Raw genomic sequence first — 15,766 nt, forward strand, 5'->3', positions numbered from 1 at the left:
CTATTCCTTTACAGTGTGCTCCTAGGCTCATATTTACTCATCTAATTGCCTACAAATTTGACCTGGCTCCTGTGTTTCAGGTCCACATTCACAGTGTTTAACACCGGCACTGTCAAAGAGAATGCCATGAGAATTTTCATGAGACTGCGATTCACCATGTCAACCAAGAAAAGGTCTACAGTTGTGTGTGTATAAAATATTTTGTAAGACTGTAACTGAACTGTCTTGTCTTGTGAAATGAAACATCCAGCATACGATTTCCAACCTTTTGTTCATTGTAAAAATGATTAAATGACAGATTGTAGACCTATATCGCTGCATAAAGGCATTCAAATGTACTTTGAAGTGGCAGTCTTTTCATCTGTGCACCTGTAAATGAATAATGATGCTGAAACTGATGCTGCAGCTGCTGATGTAAAGGGCCAATTGTTTATCATTTCATACATCCGTAGAGGCATTTTTACGAGTGCCATAGGGCTGCAATGTCTTATCGTGCATCCTCACTTTTAATTAACCTCTCACCTCCAATTTATAACACCAATATCCACAGAATGAAAACTTGAGGCTGAAGTATGACGTGTCATGCGCGATAAACCAAACTGTTGTCTGTTTCAGTGCCACTGGTGATGCACAAATCCTTTCCAATCTTGTTGTTGGAAAATATCTCTCACATACCAAGACAGATAGAATGAGCCTATCTCTATAATCCTGTGCCTGTGTGTGCGTGTGGTTGTGTCCGTGTGTGTGATGTGTGTGCTCTCAGGTTGGTGCCTGTCTGCGACCAAGAGAAACATTGCATTTGAAGTATTGGACATTATATCTCAAAATTACCCAAGTCAGGGGAACTGGAGTCAAAAATCAAATTGACCATTCATTCAGTATATCCTAAACGCTTTATCTGAAATGTAAAATTCCACTGAGACAAGTTAAACATGCTGATGATTTTTGTCTGTGGTACATAATCAAAATAAATTCTGGATTTCAAAAGCCCTGAAGTAAGACATTAGGCTACAAGAGACAGAGGGCCACATTTGCTGAGTGCTGGGTTCATAATTGATGACCAAATAAATGTTATTTGGAAGACATTCTGCTTAGAATTGGGCAATTATTTAGCACATTCATTAGAATGGGCAATGTACCTTCTTGATTTAATGATTTAGCCACTGCAATTGCTTTGTATATTTCAGCTGAATACATGCATAGGGATCAAGATAAAGAACTATATGAGGTATCACAATGGCTCCTACTAGTACATTAAGTTTCCTTCTGTTTTAGTTCTGGTGACATTGCACCACCTGCCATATATATTTTAACCACATGGTGGAGCCCAAAGCCTGTTTATTTGTATGCACAGTATAGATTTAGTGAAAATGGCAAAGGGCCCAAGCCATACTTGTAAAAAATGTGAGATTTTAACAATACCAAAAGCACCTGCACTAAACCGAGAGTGAAATCAAGTCGCAAGATTGGTCTGGTTTCTTCAGAAAGGAAGGTTAAAAATGACCCACATTTCATTAGGAAGCTTATCACTGAAGGATCTCTCAGCTGCATAAAATATGTGCGATAAAATGAATTGCCTGTGCGTTATCATGGAGTGTACAACTTAACACTGAGTAGAGATTTTGTGGTCAATCATGCACCTAAATTTTGAGAGAATAATAATCATGGAGATAAAAAAAAATCTGATTCTCCAAGAGAAGACTCTATAAAGTGAAAGGAGAAACAGAGGCAAGGCTAGCAGAGGAGATGAGACTACACAAGTCTTTAATAAGCCCACAGGCAATACACTCTCTCTCATGGAGATTTTATGATATGCTACATGAAAATCATGAAACAATAATGGCAAAAAAATCTTCAGATTGCCTCTAGAAACATTTTTTATTTATTAAAATTATTTGTTACTGAACTGTAAAGCTATTAGGCTATTTCCAGTGACTGGCTACTGGTTGATTAATAGTGCCAGTGGTTATTGTTAAGCTCAATCATGTGTGCTGGGAGTTGTTCACTTTATATCTCCATAGTACATTTAGTACCTACCAGCACTGGTGCTGTCATTCCTTCCAGCTGAGACATTCAAATCAACAGGCCTGTGCTGCCTGCTGGTGGTGGGTTAATCCACTACACTGCTCTGTTGACATCTGAATTGACCTTCTGTGTGGATTTTAGACTCCTTTCTTATTCTTTTCTTTGTGGATTTTAGATTAACACAGTTATGGCACCACGCATTGTGGTATAATCCCTTGTGTTTCTTTTTCTAGGTAAACACAAGTCTTGGCTGGTGCTGCCATGCAAACACAGCAATCTTTCTTAGTCAAAACTTACAGTGCAAACCCAGTCACTGTCTGGGGACGCTGGTGGTGCTGGTGGTGCACCCTGAGGTGAGGCATGTTGGTGCAGTTAAATTGGAGCTGTCACTTAAATCCTCTCAGGTGCAGCAGCAGCAGCAGTGGGGCACAGGCTCCTCCCCGACCAGCTTTGACCAGACTGTCAGGAGAACAGGAAGACTCCGCCAGCGCTAGAGACGTATTCGCTTCCTCCGCTGTCACCCAGGGGTTAAAAAGTTAACGAAACTTCCAGCAAACATGGAAACAAACTTGGGACACAAAGTTATCCCGAGTTACTCGTAACACCAGCTCGTCGCCCGTGTTTTGGTCGCCGAGACAACTCGTGGAAGAGGAAATATATTTTTTTCCGCGTAGACTTTACCTAAGCTAACCTAGCTGAAGCTAACGTTAGCTCAGTTAGTGCCGCATAATTTCGGGAGTTAAAATTCACATTGCTAAAAGCAAAACATTGTGTTGTGCTACACGTGGGAAGTTAAAGAGTAGCGTTTTTATTTAATCGAAGCAACAGGCTGTTTTCGTACTTTTCGCCCAGAGGACGCTAGGCTGCGCTTTGAATTTCCCTCCCTCAGTGGTACAGACAAGTGGCTTAGCGAGAGGGTCGCTTGGTGTACCTGGCTTCCTACCAACTCAGTAGCAGCACGGTGCTAATTGTGGCTAGTTAGCCGGGCCACTAGTATAGGCCCCAGGGAATTAGCATTTAGCTTTTTGGCAAGTTAAAGAAACATTAACTTTGTACTGGAAGCGGGGAGATTATCGCTACACGTGTTTTATTTTGACACTCAATTCAAGGAGACGGATTAACTTTCAAATATGGATCAACACACGGGGAATTCTGCCTCAGCAGCTGCTCCGAAGAAGGACAAGAAATCAAAGAAGAACTACGAGGATGGAGATACGAAAAAGAAATTTGTGAGTATCCCACGACTTCAACTGGCTGCGCCTTTATCAGCCAACAGTCTCTGGAGTTAGGCCCAAAAGTATTGCACCAAACTTCACTGATGGTTACATTTTTCTTCCTCTCAAGTTTCAGTTGAAGCGACAGGGCAGCAAACTGTCACCATACCTGTAATTACGTTCACCCCTAAAGCTGTTCACCAGCTGTCAATAGCGCAGGAATTGTTGCCCCGTAGGACTCACAATGCATGTCAAAGTAGCAGTAAGTCAGTCCAGGTCGAAGACATAAACTCTGCAATAAATTCCAGCAGCTGAACTCACAACCCATACATTTATACAAGCACATATTCCAGTTTAGACTAAAGGTATTTTGATCACTACATAAGACAAAAACGTTTAATCAGAACTGTGTTAAATGAATGAACCAACTTTCTACAGTGAGGTGTGGCAGGAATGTTCTCAAGGTGACCTAATCAAAAGTGGCTTAATCACTGGGGTTCTACCTCTCTCTGTGTCAACATGTGTGATTCAGTGTGTGCTGTCTAGATAGCAGAAGAGTCACCAGTAGTGATGTCTGTCATCAGCCAGAGCAAACTGTTGTGTAACTTAATTCCTTAGTCATGTCTGGTAACAGGTGGAAACTGATATTGTGCGCAGTGACAAATGGTAACCATAGAGGATGCACACACAAATAAACAATTCTGACACACACACATGTACTCTCACCATTATTTTCACAGTTTTCAGAACCTGTATTGATCATAATTTAGAAATTCCCCTAGTTAAAGGTGTTTTATATCCTGCTGACAGGAATGAGCATAAACAGATTGTTATGACACTCGGTTAAATACAGAACAGTTTGTTCAAGCCTTTTGTTGTAAGCTTTCTGCTTTCACATAAATAGTGCTATTTGGGCATGTATGCCAAGCAGCTGGGTATGTAGTTGGACTTTGTTAAAGGCGTAGTTTTGATCACAAAGACTGCCACAGTACTACAGTTTAAGCAGCTGTGCAAATTTGCTTGCACAGCTTTGATAAGCTGTCCGTACTGTACTGAACATACAGTTTGTGCTTTTGCAGCCTTTTTAGCCGGATTTAAAGACAAGACTGACAGACTGATGAATATAAAGAAACTTTTGTGGTAATCAGTGACATGGTATTAGAGTAGGGTTCATTTGTACTTAAAAATAGGTAGGGTTATAAGGAAACATGAGTCAGTGAAAGAAACCAGTTTTGCAATGTTTAAGAGATAACAGTGCATACATGACTGCTGTTGCATGCATGACGTCTGAAAGTCAGTGCACACCTGTGTCTTTGCAGCAAGATGGCCTGCTTTAAAAAGAGGAATGTCCTTAACTTCAGGACACCACTAACTCTGAAATATGAACCCATTGTGGCAGGACATTTATTATACCGTGGTCAGCATTCATGTAGAGGTAAAGAGTTGTAGAGTTATGCTTGTTGTACTTTACCTCCAGTGTGGTATAAGCTCTCAGCTATCTTGTCTGTGGCAGTGACTTATCCATGACTTCATCGTGCTTTTCTTTCACCTCCTCTGAGGCATTCCAGTGATAATGACATAATGGGGCACAAAAGACACTGTGTGCCTCTGGGTTTTCTCATCACAAATCATCTTTTTGTGCAAATGTGTCTTGTTTCGTTTGGGACTTGGTGAAATAGTTTTAGTTGTCATTTCTGTTAGTAGGCACGGTCATATTTTTAGAGAAAACAGATCGGATGGATGATTTTTTTCATTCAATATTTTGTTTGAATGACTTCAGCTACTTTACCTGTAAAATGATATGACCAGCATTTGTAGAATGTAGAATTAATGACTGGCTCTTAATTTTTCTACTTTCTTCTGTTTTTATTTTTGTATTCTGCCCTATGACAGTTGAGTGCATCAGATGTTTCCTGCCCTCAAAATCAACTCTGTAATGATTACAGTAGCTCTACCCCACAAAAAAATACTGTAGTAGTGTAATGCTCCCCTGCTGTGTGTGGGACTGTGTGTGAGTCAGTCTCAGTTCACTCACTGGCTGGCTTTTGGCAGATGTAACCTGCAATTATGTTTAGCAGGAATGATTAACATTATTAACTGTGCTCACATCAGTAGCAGAACAAACCGTGAGGATTTAGTTTGAAACCAAAGGCGGGTTATTTTAGCTGTGTTCCCCAAGAGCTATCTCTGTTCTTCAGACTCAGAAAGATTGAAAGGATCAGCATCCAAGAATGCTGTTGACATAAACGTGCCAGCTCAAACCAGCAGGCAGGCAGGCTGGTGTGGATTAGCCAGGGATCACTGCCTTGGATAGCTGTTTGGGATACAAGGTGAATTTGAGATCACATTCTGGCTCTGGGTCACCTTGTCGAATTTAGCAGGTTGCCTGCTTTTTTAAGTATAATATTTGCTGAATTCTCCCAAATAGAAACAGATTTTTTGGAACCTGATAAGGAATGTTAGGTGTCACAGAGACTAATAGCTGCTATTTGGAGTGAGTCAGACAACTTCCGTGTTGTTCTGAGGCTTCTGAGAGATTGTTGCATTTTCTTAGATTTTTTTGGTTACTTCATGTTGTCATTTCTGTCAGTTTGCTACAATGAATTGAACTCTCACCTGTAATTTTAGAACTGTAAGCGGTTTGAAGCTGTCAGAGACATACATAAATACACCTGAATCATAAAGAATATTACCTACTCTAATAATTCTGGAAATCATCATACAATATTGTAATTTATTTTCTTTCCTCTGTGTCCTCACACACGGAAATGCATATTACAGTTTGTCTGGAACGGGAAGAAAACCAACCTGCTGTAGCTGTTGCCAAATGAAGCGGAGCATATTTTTCTCTCTTGTTGAATATTCACAGAGTTGGAAAGTATGCTGACTTACTCATGCATGCAGTCTTAGCCCTCCAGTTGTATGACTTCTGCCATGTTAATAAAAGATAATGGAAGTGATTTATTTGACTGTTTTATATCAACAATCATGTTATTATGAATGTAGACTTAGGATAAGAAGATACATGCGATAAAAAATGTATGCTTTAAGAATCATTTGGAATTGCATTGTGCAACCAGAAACAAATCAAGTTGTGATTTATACATGTGTACCCACATATAGTGCATTATATGATCTGTGGCTATGTTTATTATTTGCTCCCTCCTTAACTAAGTTCATTAACTTGTGTTGCACGTTCTGAGGACAACCACAATACAGTCAAGCACTTTAAGTCACAACAAGAGCAACTAAAAATGCAAATTAAAATAATGGGATAATTGTTGTTCTCTGTGTCTGTCTGACTTGAATGTGGTTTTGTAACTGAGTACCCAGATTATCACCGCTGGGCATGAGTTTAAGGGCTAAACTCAGGTTGATATGTTGGTTTTTGTCATTACAGGTTTGATTATTGGTAAAGATAAGTGCATCTTCCTTCAAGCATAAAGTCTTGTGCATGCATGTGCCTTTGTGCAGTAGTGCACCTACATTACATCCTGGGGGAACTACCTCAGCAAATGCTTCATTTATGAGAACTCCACAAATTAAAGCGGTTAGGTCATGACTCTTTAGTCACACTTGTGTCTGACTCAAGTGGTCTAAATCTAGTAGAGCAGTTAAAAATTTGCTTTGGTGCAAAATTTCTCTCTTTTGGCTCTTTCTTTTTACACACATCTGGTTTATTCCCCCAACACACACACCTAGTCACACACAGACACATGGTTTCCTGTTCTGTACATCTCAGGGAAAGAATAGCATACTGTGAGCTAAAGAATAGGATGACTGAGTGCCAGCGTGAAACTGGAGTGGTTAATGGACTGCTAGTGGCAGGGGCCTCTTGGCTCAGAGTGAACGACAGTGTTTTAGAGAGCAAGGCTGAGCAAAGAAAGCAAGTGAGCCATCAGTAAGCAGGAACTGGGGGAGGCAAAGAGGGAGAGAAAAAGAGAGACAAATTGAGAGGGAGTGAGAAGAGTGTGACAAAAAAGCAAAAGAAAGAGTGGGAAAGAAGCTAGAAAAGAGAGTTGCCAATAAGAAGATTACTGAAGACAGAAAATGTGCATTAATGGGAGTCAAGTCAGTGATAATAACAAGTTACAGGTGGTGTGAAGCTAAAATTACTGACTTGATTCTAAAACGTTGTGGTTACAGGGTAAATGCGTGCTGAATCATGCAGCAGAGAATTTCTGCAACATTTCTCTCTATATTTGAAACATTCAGGCATGTTGTACCTGTAGTCACACTCTGAGTCTGGGATTTAATTGCAAGTCGTGTACATTAGCAGTCAATAATAGAACTCTTGGTATGACATAACTGATCTGATGTGGGCATGAATGAATGCTGTAACATAGAGATCAATACTGCTATGCAAATTCAAAGGGAATGTACTCATAAAATTAATTGAATGAAAAGTATGATTACCATTCAGAGACTTCTTGAGAGGGCTGTATATTTGCACTGATCTCCCAGTTGAGTTTTGATGGACAAAATCAGTTTGATTAAATTCTTGATGTGTTAGTTCAATAAAAAAAATACAGATGCTGAATAAAGTTCTTCTCATCATTGCTGGCAGAAACGCCAATTTCTTTCACGTTCAACAAATGAGCAGCACTGTTATGAAGCTGTAGGTAGCACACAATGTGGTGTATACAAAAAACACATTTCTGGGTGTTTTGGGCAAATGTAAACCCTACATCAACTACATAACGACTAAAAGAACTGTCCCATTTGCTACAGCATCATTATTAGACATGTAAAAAGGAGAATTACTGTCACAGGACAGGAGAATTGCAGAGCATCTATTCACGCATGCTCTGATAGTACCAGATAATTCCAATAAGTACAGACATGTACTTTTATTATCACTTTGACCACAGACATGCAGAAACTGTAAGTCTGCCCACTGATCTTTCTGCAGTCGATTTTTACCGCCCGGCAGAACTCCGTTTTCCGGAAGGTATTGTTTTCAGCTGCATGGTCTTGCTTGCTTGTCTGTAACAATTTGGTTTCCGCGCGATAACTCGATAAAATATTGACGTAGCCTCACCATATTTGGTACACAGGTGTACCATAATAAGACACAGGTCAAGTTCGCATTTGGTGACCTTGACCTCATTTTCAAGGTCACAAACGAGACAGCTCTGATATCGATATATAGCTGGCAAGCTGGTGTAGCTGTTTGGCAGTGGTACTCAGGAAGAATTACAAAAGTAGAAAAGTAGAATCCCATAAAATTTCTTGCTTACAACTAGGGCTGGACCCGAATATCCGAATGTTTGTTCGCTACGGCACTATCCGGATATTAATTTTGGTATCCGAATATTCGGAGGCCAGAAACCACTAATCGGCTTAGAACAAATGTTCACTGCTTACACATAATATTTAGCACAGATGTAACACGTTCACTGATAAGAGGTGCAGATGCAACAGCCAATTTCAAGAGGATTAGTGCTGGATCATTGAAATGACAGTTGGGGTTAAATATTGTTTTTAACCAGCACTACTTCTTGGATGCTTAAGAATTGATTTCTGTCAATACTTTTACATTCATCCCCAAGTCAGACAAAAAAGCAAGTCCAGACTCCAGTAATCTTATGCGATTAAGACGCTTGTTGGAATAATCTTTCATGGGTGGGCATGATGATTACTGTGTTCTTACTGTACTCCACGTATCAGAAAGGAGCAGCTGTTTTCTGTGAAGCTTGTTCTGACTGGATGGAAGAGCTGAGTTGTGTAATAAAGGTGCTGGTGACCAATTTGTTGAGGCAGGCACGCGGTGGAATGCGGAGCCGCTACGCCACTGAATACCACACTTAGAATGGAATCTCACCTTCACCTGGGTGGTTGTTAGAATCTGGTGTTTTTGTTTTTTTTTTTGTCTGTTTTGTTTTTTGTTTGTTTTCTTTCAGACTTCAGCAGTAATCTGAACAAGCCTGTGTCTTCTGACTACTGTACATCAAAAGACACTTTGTGGGTACAGCGTGAAACAGGAAGTTCAGTTCTGCACAAGACTTCTGCTTGATATGCTCCACACAATTACTGTCAGAGTAGTATATTAATTTCTACTTGCTCCTGGAGCAGAAACTTGAGAGAGTAAATTCTACCTGGAATGTTTGGCAAGGCTCCAGTTATATAATGCTAGTAGGGTTCTCCTATAAAACTAAGTAGACAGTGTGTGATGTTTATTAATCTGGTGTGATGTATTAACTCAAGCTATGCATTTTGAACATTCAGGGCATCCAAAACCTTTGACTCTTCTGTTCTGTGCCATTATGTGGAGTTAGCATAATGTTCCTGGGCGGTTTTCTTGAGTGACATTTCCTCCAAATTTTTATTAAACTGGAATTGCACTGATTGCTTCAATCGTTCATTTAAATTAATTATGAAATGATTGTAATTGATATTTTATACTGCAGAGTAGACTCCAGAGTAGTCTTTAGGTTTAACTTTTACAATGGAACATTATTTATTTTTCTTCTTGACACTATGTGACAATTTGAATGTCTTAACTGTCCAGTAAGAATATTCGCCAATGCCACTGGTATTTCAACGCCAAGGAACACGGCAGAGTTATGTGATGATTGGCGTACATTTTTCTGTCTGTTAACAACATTACTCAAAAATGGGCAAACAGGTTTGGATGAAATTTTCAGGAAAGGTCAGAAATGACACAAGGACCAACTGATTAGATTAGTTTTGGCAGTGATGCGGCTCGTAGTCTGGATTCACGGATTTGTTAGTCTTCTGTATCATTGTGAGATGGCGGCATAGCTTCACTGTAACTACAACTACAAGTGATCACTACGTCAGCTGCCTGTAGTACGATCACAGGATTGTGATCACATGATTGTGATCCTACTACAAATCAACCGCTGCAGACTTATTGGGACATATCCGTAAGAAATGACACAGAACAATTGATTAAATTGTGGGGTGTTTCCGAGTCCCATCAGTTACATATTTAGGTGATTGGATTCTGTATCTGTAAATAACGTATACATGCCTGTGCTCAGCACAAGGTCATTTTGTTTTTGTACATCTATATTAAATGGTTACATTCTATGGTTCTATGCTAGGGTGCCACAGTTTTTTTCAAGATCTTTGGAAAGGATACGACTGAGCAGCGTTGGTGGAGTACTGCGCTCTCTGAGTGCTTTTCTTGTTTTGCAAGAAAGTTCTAGTGGGCATTTATACGCTAGTTTAAAAAAAAAATTATAGACAGTAAAAAAAAAATCACAAACAAATGAATAGATAATGACTAATTGTGAGTTGAAGGTCAGCCCTAGTAGAAACTGCACATACTGTAATAGAAGACTTGTTCTATATTGCCCACACTTTGTAAGTGCTGTGTCTCCCTTAAGCATTCCCTAGTGAGAAACTGTAAAAAATGTTGGTAGTCTGTTTTGTGCTCCCATGAACATGCATAGAGGATGATAGGTTTGGTATTTGCTGTCTAATAGTCCAAAATCCTATGACGGCATTCTACATGCTTGAAATATTTTTTCTTTTTCTTACTTATTTTTCCCTCTGACATGCTGTCATACTTTTACCTAACAAGACAACAGATTCAATACATTATTTTTAGGGTGTGCAAATGGAGATGCCAATGTCTACAGTGGCAAAAATGATGATTGACTGTTTAAGAGATGGTGAAAGCAGAGTTGGGCCTCTCACCAGCTAACTTATATTCTCACAAAAACCAACCTGTCATTGTCATAACACTCCCTTGTTATATGGTGCAACTGACAATTTTACCTGGTGTGCTGTATGTGCACAAAATCATGTCTTCCGGTCTGTTTGCTTAGAATGGGGCTTAGCTGTTTGCATCTGTTTTGTAGTGTGATGCAAAGAGCCTGATGGGGAAACGCAGCATTTAGTTTCTCTCCGTGTCATTCTTTGTCATACTTATTTCCCCTTATGTGCAGATGCTGCTTGAGGGCGTTTGAATACGTACCACAGCCAGTTTCCTCTGTCACCACCCAAAGGCACTTACAACTTGCAAAGTCTGTTCACTTAAAATTTACAAAAAGGCTTGTCTGCTAAAGCTCTCAAAATATAAAGCAGCTTATAAATGTTGCATCCAAAGTACTCTGACTGAGTGTTCATTTACTCTTCACACACTAATTTTGTGAACTGTTAAATCTTACTTCTCTTATTTTCTGTAACTGTGAAAACATGCAGGCATGCTTACTCGTACACACGGATACATGAGTGCTTCCACCCTGTAGTATTATTTCTCAAACTCTGAGGGCTGTGACAGGAAGTTGTGCAAAAATAACGAACAGGATGCTTCCTTATTCGTCCCTATTATTGGTTGCTCTTATCGCTGTCAATCCCCCCTTTCCATCAATTGTGCTAGAATGTACCGGTGGGCTCGTAATTATGTTGACACTCTCCCTCAGGAATCTGAAGGCCAAGATCCTTTAAGGACCTTGATGATGTTAAAACATAGAGCAGGGTTTTTGTCAGTGGGGCCAGTTGGACAGGTCTGAAACATCATAGAGCCAGATTGACAGTGCAGTGGAACTGCGTTTTAATAAATCGAGACATTGTGCCTGACATTCAGTTTTGAATTTAATTATTTTTTAATGACTGCCACAGATATGATTTTTCCTGGCTAAGAATGGACCTTTAAGAGTGACTATGCATTACAATAAGTGTGATCAGTTCATATGCAATAAAAGCCAAAATCAATTCCATCTACCTCCACTGCAATGGAGCATAGGCAAAAGCTCATATTCTCAAAATCTCAGCAGATAAAATGGAAACCATGGTGGTCTCTGTTGGACCTGTGTGATTCCTCTGTCCCTGCAGTGACCTCAACCTTAAGCCTACAATAGGGATTCCCAGTTCATTGTTTTTTTTTGTTTTTTTTTTCAACGAAATAAATCTATACAGACCACTAGCTGTGCAACATTTTTGAATTCTCAGTTCCTAGACGTGAAGCATGCAGTAGGATTTGCATCGTGCTTTCTAACTGCAGCGTCTCCAATTAGCTCTGTTCTCTTGAGGTTGTGACAAAACTGTCAGAGCAGCATAAGAAGGAGTTTTGAACTATGACTTTTAATATTATCAATTCATCATGTCTTTCTAAGCTTTGTAAAATGTCATGTATTTTCTCCCATTGTGCTACTGATGTTTTGCTGATATTTTTCTTAAATAAGCTTTATAAAATGTGTTATTTTCACATTGTCAACTACCTTTAATTTTCTCACGTTTCTGTCTATAGTTTTGTCATTAGTGAGTCAGTCAGTAATTTGTGTGTGTGTGTTTGCGTGTGAAATTTCGTATTTGTGATGTATAATAAGACTGATCTGCCTAAGACATGTTGCTTCTTAAGTTGCTACTATTCTTCTGTAGAAGCTGGTGACAGTTTGGAAATCTGGAGATTGCAACAATCAGATATTGTTCCATTTAGTTTGAAGTTGCGTTGTGTAGTGAAGTTGTAAATGACTCTGTGCTTTCATTTTAGCTGGAATGTAGATGATCGTGATTGGCTCTCATCTGGCTGTTGCTCACATTATGTCACAGGATATTTGCTTAAAGTCTTTTGAACTCGGTGACGGGCACAGCGTTGCAAATCCAGGACTTGTACACAATGAATAGCAGCCCTTGGTGTCCTAGCTGTTTAAATTTATACATGTGAATACTCTGAAAAGTGGTTAGGAGACAACCAGTGTGTTTGGTTTCATCTTTACTACAATGTGTATTTTGGTCTTTTAGTTATAAAGATAAGTTTGTGCAGGGTGGTACGGTTTTCCTTTAAATCTTTCTCAATAAACTTCTTATCTGTAAAAGAAGGCAGTGTGAAGGGAGCCTCCTTGTGTATAATATGCCCTTTTCTGTCTATCTTTTCAACAGCCAGCAGTGAGTTGGATAGACAGGCCAGTAGAATGATCCTCAGTGATATGAATACTGTCTCACCTATGTTGTGTATGAGGGGCTTAGTCAGGATTACAGTGTCATTCCTCCTCTGTGACACTTCCCAGTCTTTCCTTTAGAGATTACAGCTAATCTCAGACTGCTCTGTGTATCACCATGATTGTAAACAGCATAGGCCTACGTGCTGTTGTCACAAATGTGTGTGAGGGACACCACTTTTATGCCTGTTAGTAGGAATTAAGTAAAACTTTGGCATTTATGTATGACTGTAGAAACTTTCACTGCTGGACACACCTGCACACCCTGAGATGTTGTGTTGAGGAGTGTGGGAAACTAGATTAATGCTATGGTCTTGTTACTTCACATTGTAATCTCTATATTTGATGGAGTTGCAGGATTAGGGAAATATCATACTTGACAAGTATCGATGAGGGAATATGCGTCACTTGCACTGACTATATGTCATATCGAAGTTCAGATGTTTTCCCAAACAAATGTTATGCTAAGTTGAGTGCATATTTGCTGATCATACACCAAAATTTAAAGAAATAAACTTCTAATGACTAAGCAGAATGTTCAGGGTTCCCATGCGTCCTGGAATTCCTGAAAACCCTGGAAAATGACTGACCAATTTTCCAGTCATGGAAAACGTATGGAAAATGAGGGAAAAAAAGGTCAAATGTCCTGGAAACTGTTAACTTGTCCTGGAAAAAGTATTTATCCTCTCCCTGTCAATGCAAACGGGTTACAAGTTATGCGCATGCATGTCTGTTGTCACCGTATTTTCTGGGCAACACTGAGGCATATAATATATATAAAATAGCGCTTCTCTGCTTCGAGCCGGCACAGCGCCCCATGTGATGCTACCAGCCAATCAAATTTGCATTCACCTGAGTTGGCTGTAACTTGCGAGATGAAACAACTCTGATATCGGCATAGCGGAGGCTTAACAGGTATGGACCACGTTTCACTCAGTAGTTCACAGTTGTTTTATTGTCTGATAAAAATAAGGGAATGAAAGCAACATTAGGAATTCTGTTGTGTGGATGGTGAGGGTGGTGTGGGTGTTGCGACACCCGCACTTTTACTGAAACATCATTTCATCCCCCCTCACTGCCGAGGTGTGTGGTGGCGTCCGCATAAACTTACATCTTCCCACAACAGTTGAGGGTGCACCTGAGCGTTTCATGTCTGAAATCAAACTTTCAGTCGATGACAGCGGTCAACACTGTAGAATACAGTCTATGGTCAACACAGATAAAGTCTCTGTCGTGAAAAGTCCGCCTGCGTATGATGGCGACGTCACAATGACATCGCTCACTTCACCTCCTACATCTTCCTACCTGATAACGTGTGTCTGTACCGACTGGAAAAGTCCTGGAAAATCATTTCGGGGAAAGAGTGGGAACCGTTTTATTAGTGTTTTCCATTATGAGTCTTCTCATGTTCTGTTTGAACAGATGCCTTGACATATCCAAGAGAACAGCCAGTGTCCTCGTGAAGATAGAAATTGTATTTGAAAGAAAAACTCAGAGAGGGCAATAATGCTATGAAAACTGCATATTGCATTGTCATGTAAGCCATTATAATTTAGTGGAGGTACAAGTACTTTATCACCTCCCTTCCTTAGGCAGTGATGTATTTCTGTGTGTGGGTGACAAGTGCCGGTTCCTGTGATAAGATGAAGGTGAAATTCTGAGATTTTTTGAACAGTATGTGAATTTAATTTTGTTTATGATAAATGTTACTGTGATATGTGTTTTGATGGATGCTCCACTCTGCTGGTAAGCATATGAAATGTGTAGGCGGAAGTTTTTAAATGCACTTTGTGGCAGTCTCATCAATTCTAAGACTCAGATCCTTAAGGTGCATCCATTATTCAAATAACTCTGAAAGCATAACACCCTGCCAACAGAAGTTATTTTTTGTCTGAATTGAAATGACCATAAGAAACACAGCACAAATTAAAATGAAACTGAAAGAGTAGCCTCAACCCACTCACTAGTCTTAAAATTCTTGATATTCATTTTGTATTTTCTGTGAACTTTGCAAGTGGATGTGTGAAGCTGTTTTGTTCAACTTTATTGCTTCAACTATACCTAAACATTCATAGCAAAGTAATTTTTACCATCATAGTTTATTTTGAAATTTAAAAATAACCAACATAATGTGGTTTGTGAAGTGTCAAATGTGAAGTTATTCATTACATGATTTCTAATTGGCACTGACTTGAAGCTACTGTTTGGTCACTTCTGAATAGTGAGGATAAAGCAGCCTCTTTGATGCCTCTTTGTTGTTAGTGATGGTGGTGTACTCGCTGTTGATGCCGCAAACAGGATCAAGATGAAGGTGGTTGTTGGGGGGCTGACCACTGTATTTTACTCTTTGTTTTGTTCCTGTTTTCTTATAAACATAGACTACTACTCCGACATATTTGAATTGTTTACTATTGGTGTTTGTCACTCAGATCTTCCTCCTTCTCCTATTTTTTTAAACATACTACCTTGTATAGTTGTGTTGCAAACTGTTAAGTAACAAATAAATAAGACAACTAGAAAGAGAAGTACAATGACTTGCTCTTCTCTCACCTCTGCACTGCTAGCTGATCTTGGGGTCAGGGGATGTAAATGTCAGATGGTTGGTTTTGTAAA

At 39.6% G+C, this 15,766-nt stretch overlaps 1 protein-coding gene across 1 annotated transcript in view; it reads left to right on the forward strand.

Annotated features, from left to right (window-relative positions):
- The first annotated feature begins 2,492 nt into the window (after window positions 1-2,492).
- Window positions 2,493-15,766, forward strand: part of LOC110967615 (protein diaphanous homolog 1) — a 49,965-nt gene continuing 36,691 nt past the window's right edge. Inside the window, exon 1 of the mRNA XM_051954707.1 lies at window positions 2,493-3,254. Coding sequence (XP_051810667.1) covers window positions 3,156-3,254 — 99 coding nt within the window. The 5' untranslated portion in view covers window positions 2,493-3,155. The remainder of the gene's footprint in view (window positions 3,255-15,766) is intronic.

The sequence above is a fragment of the Acanthochromis polyacanthus genome, chromosome 10 (assembly GCF_021347895.1).
Source record: "Acanthochromis polyacanthus isolate Apoly-LR-REF ecotype Palm Island chromosome 10, KAUST_Apoly_ChrSc, whole genome shotgun sequence".
Classification (NCBI taxonomy): domain Eukaryota; kingdom Metazoa; phylum Chordata; class Actinopteri; family Pomacentridae; genus Acanthochromis; species Acanthochromis polyacanthus.